Genomic DNA, 9214 nt, shown 5'->3' with positions numbered 1-9214 from the left:
GGGAGGGACTTGGGGGCTGTGGGAGGAGGGAGAATGTCTGGTCCCCAGAATCATGCTGCGCCCTGAATGGGGAGCCAGCCCCCACAAGTCCCCTGGCTCAGTGCAGGACCACTCAAGGGGATGTGCTGCCCGTGGGGATGTGAGCTGAGGGGTGTCCTCTGGGCCCGTAGAGTCCTGGTGGCCTAGGTGGGCCTGCTTACCCTTGGGGCCGGGGCCTGGGCCTGGGGCGAGAGCACTCACCGAGGTGGTAACCTGCCCACCGCCAAGCCGCCGACGTGCACTCCTTCTGGAAAGAGCTGGGGAGGCGTCCCGGGCGGGGGGCCTGGAGCCCACGGTGGAGGCCCCCTCGTTGTCCAGCGGTGACAGCCCTGGGTGTGTGGGGCCGTGTGCACTGTCTGTGCTGTCTCCCGAGGTGCGGTGGGAGGACTCGGAGCTCCAGGTGGCTGTGGACGGAGGGGCCATGTCAGGGTCCTGGGCAGCCACCGCCCCTCCCCTCTGGTGCTGTGCCCATCACCCTTCTGCGCTGGGCGGACTGACGTCTGGGAAACGCCAGGCCGGCTCAGTTCTCAGCAAGGCACACACCGTCTCTCCTGCCTGTCTTTTCTACGCCCAGCACAGGGGGTGTGCTGGAGCCTGTAGGACATGGCATTGGGGAGGAGAATCCCACCAGGCAGCTTGCCCTCAACCACAAAGGCCTGGTCCGTGTGCATGGCCCCCTGACTCCCGTGAACCCAGGAGAGAGACTGCCCTCTTAACTGAGACATTCACACGTGGAGACACAACCACTGGCGCGTGGACTCTGGGCCGTAGGTCCCCGGGTGACCGAGCAGTTGGCGCTGGACCGCCAAGTGAAAGGTTAGTGGACGGGACCCAACCCGGCGGCACCACACAAGAAAGGCCTCAAGACCTGCTTCTGTAAAGGTTACAGCCAGGAAACCCCCGGAGCAGGTCTAGTCCAACATGTGGGGTTGCTGTGAGTCAGGAACCACTCAGCAGCACGGCTCAGGTCCAGCAAAGAGCGGGGCTGCACGGGACTGGGCAGCGTTTCGTTCTGCTGTACGTGAGGTCGCCGAGTTGGAGATGACTCTATGGCACCTAACAACAACAACAAAGCGACAGGACTTAGGACAGCACAGGGGTAGCCAGACCAATGGAACAGAGTAAGCCAACAATCCCAAAGCAGAGCCGTACTGCTCAGTGGGTTTGTTGGTGGTGGTGGTGGTGTGTGCCGTCGAGTCGGACCTGACTCATAGTGACCCCTCCTTGGGTTTCCAAGGCACTATCACTATGGAAGTAGATTGCCCAACCTTCCTTCCAAGGAGTGGATGGTGGGTTTGAACAGCCAGCCTTCTGATTAGCAGTCAACTGCCTTAGGCACTACACCACCAGAGTTTAGAAGTCTCAAAAGCGAGGGTGCCAACTTTGTTCTTCTCTCTAGGCCCTTCACACGTCCATGGGCATTTTGGAATTGGCTTATCTCCTCCCTGCCCTCATCCCCATCTGTTACTTGAAACTACCATGAGCCGCCAGAAGAATGAACACATCTGTCCTGGAGGAAGTGTAACAGGAATGCCCCTTGGAAGTGAGAATGGCCAGACTTGGTCTCACCTACTTTGGTCATGTTGTCAGAAGGGACCATTCCCTGGAGAACGATGTCATGCTTGGTAAGGTGGAGGGTGCACGAAGGAGGGGAAGGCCCTCAACGAGATGGATTGACACGGTGGCTGCGGTGATGGGCTCAGGTACAGCAGGGATCGTGGAGGTGGCGTGGGACCAGGCGGGGTCTCGTCCTATTGTACATGGGGGCGCTGAGTCAGAATCAACTCGAGGGCACCTAACAACAACCTTCCGTACGGATCATTTCCCTCGTGCTGCTTTTACGAGTTCCCATTTACCGCTGACCGAACCCCAGTTAGGGTGAGCTTTGCTGTACTGTTCTTCTGATTTCTTGCGCTTGGGGTTTAACAAGCCTGTATGCGTGGATTTACAATGTTCGTCAAATGTGTAAAATGCTCGCTTATTTCTTCCAGTATTTTTCTGCACCCCTGCCCTGGGAATCGCAGTGCAACGTGCACCAGGCCGCTGGGCCGTCCGACAGCCCTCTGCTCTCCTCCCATTTGGGGCTCCCTCATCTCTGTGTTTCATTTCAGGGTTTCTCTTGACGCGTCTTCAAGTTCACTGATGTTCGTTTCTACCCAGTCTGATCTGTCAATCCCACCCAGTGTATTTTTCCCGTTAAATATTATAGTTTTCATCTCTGTAAATTTCATCTCAATAAGGTCTTTTGTAAGGAGCTCTCGTGGCACAGCTATTAAGGCATTCGGTTGCTAACCAAAAGTTTGGTGGTTGAAACCCACCAGCCACTCTGTACAAAGACGGGGCAGTCTGCTTCCATAACATCTACAGCCTTGGAAGCCCTATGGGGGTTGCTGTCACTTGGAAATGACTTGATGGCAGTGAGGTTGGTGAACGTCTTTTATATTTTCTGTTTTCATTTAGTTTTGGTCTGGGATGCAGGGAGGACGGTTTTCACGGCCGTGACGAAGGGTTTTCACACCCGTGTCACTCCTGGGCTGTTCTGACTTGATCGCTCATCCTCTGTATCAGGCGTCTATTCTCGGGCTGCTGCTTACGCCCGATGACCCTGTTTCGTGCTTTGTGAAGGTACCTCGTCGGGTACCTCTGGATCCCTGTACATCTCTCTGCGCTTTGTTTGGGATGCAGTTCAGTTGCTTTGGAAACGCCTGCTCCCCATGGCTCTGGCTGGTATCGTTTGGCAGATGGATCAGGATCAGGCTCAGGCTCTATCCGGGGCCCGTGAATAACGAGCCTCTCCACTGGGCCTGTTCTCTAGTCCATCGAGCAACGGGAACTGTTCTCTAGTCCTCTCTGATGTCTCCGCTGCCTTGGCAGCTTCCTCACACCCGTGCTGGTTGGTGCCCCACTGGACACGACGGGGCAGCTGTGCTCGGTGCCGGGCCTCTCTGTGCAGCGCCCCCTCCCTGGCTCCTCCTTGCAGAGGGGCTGGCAGCACTCAAGGCAGACGACGGCAGTGAGGTCCCCCCGCTGCTTTCCCGTCTCCCAGGGGTCACGGCCCTTCTTCCCCAGTGCCTGTGCCTTGCAACCTGTTTTCCCATCTAGTTTTGTTTTTTGGGGGGGAGGAAGCTGTAAATCTGGTCCCCGTTACTCCCATCTTGGATGGAAGTGAAGGTGTATTTCTTTTTAGTTAAAAATAAAATTTATTTGAAACCTTTTGGAAGCATGTAACATCAGGTGAGAGAAGTGAGCCCGTCTGTGGCATGCCCAGCTGACTCGGCTTCAACCCAGAGCCCTCCAGCAGCGGGGCTGCTGTGGCCGGCTCCCCTGACGGCCAGGTCCACTCACTCGTGGAGGGCTGGCTGCCCGTCTCCTGCTCTAGCTTGCCCTCCTCGATGCGGGCTCTGACGTCACAGGGCCAGGGGCAGAGGGCAGGCAGCCCCGGTGACCTGGGGTACACGTGCAGGTTTAGTGAGCCCAGGACAGACGAGGACTGGCTACTGGAGGAAGAGGTGCTGCTGTCCGAGATGGTGGAGTGGGGCCTCTTGAAGGGGCTGGCGTGGTCGAACGAGGACACGGCGATGGAGGCACGTGACCGCGACTCTGGAAGCGGACAGAAGAGCAAGTCAGTCTGGCCTCACGCACAGCCACCTGGGCTCAAGAACAAGGTGGGGGACAGGAGAGCTGGCCGGGTCCTCCAGCGGTCGCGCCAGGCGTGGGCCACAGCTGACACCCAGCCCACCAGCTGGGCCCACAAGGGCCATGCTGTTGGGCCTGAGGCCTGAGATGGCAGGACAGAGGGAGGGTGAGCCCTGCAGACACTACCTGTCCCCTTCATGATGTAATCAGTGGCCCGGTCACTTATGGCGGCTTCACTGGGCTTGATGTCCATAAATGGCTTGTTGCCTATCCCCATGGACACCATTTCTTGCATTCTGAGTTCTAAAACAGAAGGATGTGTGGACATTTTACACAGCAACGCCTTGGGTTTAATACCACCACTGGAAATGGTCTGTGTCCCTGACACTGCCCAAACAGGTGGCCTAGCCCCCGGCCTCTGAGCATCCAGGGGGACCAGAGGTGCCAGGGGCACTCCATTCTGGGACATGCATGTGACGTGACCTCAGAGTGGCCTCTGAAGGAAGCCCAGGGAGTAGACCCAGGACAAGGAGGATGTGGGACCTCAGCACTGGGTGGAGTGAGAGGACAGAGGCCCCGAAGCATGTGGTGTCTGAATGCTGAGAGGAGACCAAGCCTGAGTGTGAGACTCAGGATGGAGTACGTCCTGGGAAACTAAGCAAAGAAAAATCAGAACATTATTCATTGTGAGGAAAAGCTGTATGAGGGTAGGAAATAAAATAATACTGCTGGCTTCAGTTCTGCGTGTTTACATAGTCGTGATAAATACACATCAAATGATGTTCTAACACAAATACTTTCAAATTGTTTTGGTAGAATTGGAAGATACAAAGTGTGTGTGTTGCATGTAATAGAGTTACCACTTCACCTCCCAGACTAGAAGGCAATGAGTAATCTGTAAAGTTGATTAATAAGGAGATAGGTGCCAATCTTGTTAGACAGAGGTAGGAATTGGGCGGGCAGAAGTACCACCATGCTGCACAGAGAGGCAGGTTCTGCAGATGACAGAGAACAAGGCAGGACACTGCACTTTTTCTTTACAGTTTTAAAGCACTATTTACTTTTACAAATATGCACATGGATGGTGGACAGCTTCCACTCCTGGCCATGTGGGTTCACCTGTCTAGGTCTCAGCTTCCTGCTGAGAACAACCAGGAAAGCTAGTTGTTGGAACATACATTTGAAGGTATTATGACCAAGGTGACCAAGCCTCCAAGGGCCAGTATTCTGGGTAGAAATGAAGGTCAGAGACATGACCCTGACTAATATTAGACACCTTTCACCCTCAAGGCATTCGCTGGTGACTAAAAAGCAGAGACTCAGCAGAGAGCTGAGGCCAAGGAGCCCAGAAGCCCAGGGATGTCAGCAGTCTCACAGGAGATAGAGTCTGGAATTCAGGGCTCACGAGGAAGGAAGGGCCCAGGAAACACCCCAGAGTTTCAATGGGGACCTGTAAAGTGAGTGAAAAGACCTTACCAGGTGTAAAGACAAACCAGAAATAGAGAGGCCCCCATAACAGTCTGAATCAGTCTTCAACCACTCAGGCCCAGACTAGATTAACCCCTCTGTCCCTGCTCCAACCATAGCAGTGACCCCTCTGGAGTGGGCACAGTATCAGGCATTCCAGAGAAAAGACCAAATGACTAGAATCCAATACAAAAGAAACAGATGAATGAAATACTAACAGGAGATCTAGCGATTGGAGGTATCAGACAAGGGCTTCAGGATAAGTAGGATCGATATGGTCGGGACACAGACAACAGGATGGAAACAGATCACACCAACAGATACCTGAGATCTCTAACGCAATCAGATGGAAATGATACAACTTAAAATACGATAACTGAAACCAACAGCTCAATAAGTAGGTTCAGTTGTGGAGTGGATTAATGAGCTTTAAGGTAGTAGAAAGTGTCTAGACTGAAGCATGGAAAAAAGTGATAGAAAATACAAAAATAAACAGAGATATAAGAAACCTTGTAAGAAGGTCTAACACATGTATAATTGGGTTCCAGGAGGAGAGACGAGAAAGAACGGAGAGAAATATTTGAAGATACATATAAATATTCCAAGACTAATTACAGAGTCAAGAAGCACTAGGAGCCCCCCCCCCCAAAAAAATTCACTGCCATCAAGTGAATTCCTACTCATCGTGACCCCCATAGCATTTCCAAGGCTGTAAGTCTTTACAGAAGCAGACAACCTCATCTTTCTCCTGCAGAGAGGCTGGTGGGTTCACACTGCCAAACTTGTGCTTAGCAGCCCAAGCCTTAACCACAGCCCCGCCAGAGCAGGGATAAGTACAAAGACCACCAGCCTTGGGCAGTTAGATTAGAACTGCTTGTAGCAGACTGTGTCTGTCTCCTGCCCATATGGCTGGCCGCACCCTAGAGGGCAACCACAGAGTTACACGTGGCAGTGGCTTCCTCAGCCTCTCTGCCCAGGGTGTCCTCCGGCTTTGAGAGTGTGCTTGGTATGTGTGTGGGGCAGGATGGAAATTAATGTCCCCAGGATGACCCTTGCTCAGCAAGGGAGAAGAGTGGGTAGACAAGCACCCAAGACTCCCTGACCCTCAGTGGGACGATGCTGAGGGGTCTTCTGCCCAGTGTCTCTGAGGGTCCCCAGTGGGATCCTTCTTATCAATGCATCCTCTCTGGCTTTCATGTCTCCCATCTCACTTCCCTACTCTCTCACCAAAAAGTGAGATAAACAGGAAACAGTGTGAAAGGTAGATTTATACCCCCAGTACATCAGTAATGCCATTAAGTGTAAACACACTGAGTCCAATTAAAAAACTGGATAAAAAAGAATACATGCTACTTATAAGAGGCACATCCTCAACAGAAGGGCATCGGAAGATTCCAGGGAAAATGACGGAACAATGCATATCACGTAAACACTAAGAAAAGAAAGCTGGTGAAGCTCAGTCAATAACAACGTAGCCATAAAGGCATTACTAGAGACAGACATTTCAAACTGAAAAGGGCTGTCCATTTCTCCAGCAAGACAGAACATTCTAGTTTGACTGACAGCACCTAACCTTAATACGTGCTATATTAAGCAGTAATCAACAGAAGACAGGGAGAAATGGACAAATGAAATTTACATCATGAGAGATTTCAACATGATTTTCTTAGTAAGTGGCACAGTAAGCAGACAAAAAGCCAATCAGTGTACAGAAAATTTAAACAACACAATTTTAAAAATGCCCCCAGGACAATGCACCCTACAATTGCAAATGCACTTACAGCAGTGACCAACATGCTGGGCCACAGAAAATGTCAAAGGATTGAAGTTGTCATGTGTGTCCTCTGCCCAGAGTGGCACGATGCTGAAGATCACTATCAAGATGGTAACCAGAAGATCTTGGAAATTAAGGAATTCATTTCTAAGTAGTCTTTGAGCCCAAGAAGAAACCAAAGTAGAAAGCAGAAAATGCGCAGAAGTGAATGATGATAAACGTATGACGTGAAAACTTGTGGATGCAGCTAAGGCCACACCTAAAGGGAAATGGATAGCCCTGAACACACATATTAGGAAAGAAGAAAGGCTGGATGCCAGAGATCCAAGAAACTAGAAGAAGAACAAACGCAGCCCCAAAAAGTAGGAGGAAAAGAATAAAGGTAAGAGTGGAAATTAATGAAAAAGAAAACAAATGTATAATACAGATAATCAATTAAACCAAAGTTCTCGCTGAAAAGGCTCTTAAGACTGATAAACCGTGACCAAACTGGAGGAGAAGCTGAGAGAGAGGTACAAGGGGGCAGCACCAGGAGCGAGAAAGGGCATGGCTCTGGAGATGGCTGCAAAACACAAGGGCTTTAACCCACTGGCTTGACAGTGGGCCGAGTTGCCACTGCTGAGCTAGAACTCAGTCCAGCATGTCCCACATGCACCCTGCCCCTTGACAAGCAGGGTGGACACCTGCCAGAAGGGAGGGCCCGTGCGCGTGCCCCGCATTGGCAGGCCTGCATGTGTACACACTGTGTTAGGTGCTGGCTCAGTTCTAGGTGCTTGAGGTGCACAGACAACAAAACAGACAAAAATCTCCACTCTCAAGGTGTGTGTGTGTGACCGATGGGCCACAGATGCACAGGTTACAGGGTACGTCAGAGGGGCGAGTGCCGGGGAAGAGAGGGAATGGGCACTGGTGCACTCAGGAAGGCCTCCCCGAGAAGGTGAGGGCACAGACCAAATGTACATCCCGGGGGGTAGGTCCAGGCAGAGCACGCAGCCGTTACTGGAAGCCGAGGCCTGGCCAGGGGCGAGGTGCTCCTGTAGGGGCTGGCTCCAGCCAGAAGGGGAATGGCAGCCACTGTTGTCTGGGCTTTGGGAGGAGAGAGCAGCCAAGAAGCTGGACACACTCTTGGTGGGAGGGGTTGGTGGTGTGGGCCACGTGGTGGCAGCAGAGAGCGAAGAGGTGGCCACAAACAGAATGTTGCCATTAGAGGCCCAGGGGTTCCCCAAAGGGGGTGTAGGATCTGCTGCCTGAGGAAGGGGAGGGAGGACTTGGAGAGGGCAGGTTTGGGGGGGTCAGGAGCTCACTTGGGACCAAAGAAAACAATCCCACTGCTGTGGAGTCCATTCTGACCCACAGCGGCCCTAGAGGACAGAGTGGAACTGCCCCACAGGGTCTCCAAGGCTGTCAATCTTCACAGAAGCAGAGCCCAAACCACACCCACTGCCTGGAGTCCATTCTGACCCACAGCGCCCCCAGAGGACAGAGTGGAACTGCCCACAGGGTCTCCAAGGCTGTCAATCTTTATGGAAGCAGATGGCCTCATCTTTCTCACAAGGAGCAGCTGGTGGATTCGAACTGCCGACCTTTCAGGTAGCAGCTGAGCGTTTTAACAACTGTGCCATCACAGTTCCTTTTGCTTGGGACAGTGAGTTTGAAATGACAGTTGGGCTCTGTGGGAGGCGAGTCTGGAGTCTAGGGTGAGGTCTGGGTGGAGAGGTCCTTGGGGGCATGTCATCATCTTGGCGGAAGTCACTGACCCTCGAGCACAGTGAACCGTCCCTGTCCCCATGTCAAGGAGGCAGGATGAGTGGGGGAGGCCGGGGGTAGTGCACGCGGCAGGAAGAGAAGCAGAGGATGGGTCCTGGGCATAGGGACCCTCCATTGTGGGGGATCATGGGTGGTCCTGACCCTCGCAGGGCCATTGGCTGTCCAGGCTGTACTTGTGGGGGGCCCGGGGGAGGCGGGACAGATTGGCCTTTGTTTTCAAGGTGCAGTCAATGTGTCCACTCCCTGTGTCCCCTCCCTGCCTCATGTACTCCCAGCCCCCACCCTGCATACCTGCCCCGTCTGTAGCTCCTGTGCACCCCTCCCTGGGCCCCTCCTAGCCCCTTGTGTCCATCCCCCATCCCCCACCCTCCATACACTGCCCCTCCCGTTCCCCACTGTGTCCCTGCCCCTACCTGTGTCTCCTCTTATCCCTGTCTCCCCTACTCCCTGCATAGCACACCCCCTTCCCTGTGCCCGTGGACCCCTGCCCCCACCTGCCCCTCCCCGTCATGCCCCGTGGACCCCTGCCCC

General features: G+C 53.4%; 1 protein-coding gene across 1 annotated transcript in view; it reads right to left on the bottom strand.

Moving 5' to 3' along the window:
- PLEKHG4B (pleckstrin homology and RhoGEF domain containing G4B) overlaps nucleotides 1-9214 on the bottom strand; it is an 85986-nt gene that overhangs the window by 3751 nt on the left and 73021 nt on the right. Inside the window, 4 exon segments of the mRNA XM_042782953.1 lie at nucleotides 241-443; nucleotides 583-633; nucleotides 3385-3639; nucleotides 3862-3978. Coding sequence (XP_042638887.1) covers nucleotides 241-443; nucleotides 583-633; nucleotides 3385-3639; nucleotides 3862-3978 — 626 coding nt within the window.

Source organism: Orycteropus afer, unplaced genomic scaffold, assembly GCF_000298275.1.
Source record: "Orycteropus afer afer isolate SDZICR_OR568_19922 unplaced genomic scaffold, OryAfe1.0 scaffold00541, whole genome shotgun sequence".
In the NCBI taxonomy this organism is placed as follows: domain Eukaryota; kingdom Metazoa; phylum Chordata; class Mammalia; order Tubulidentata; family Orycteropodidae; genus Orycteropus; species Orycteropus afer.
Note: the sequence above shows the minus strand (reverse complement) of the source record. Positions and strands in the feature narration are given on the sequence as shown.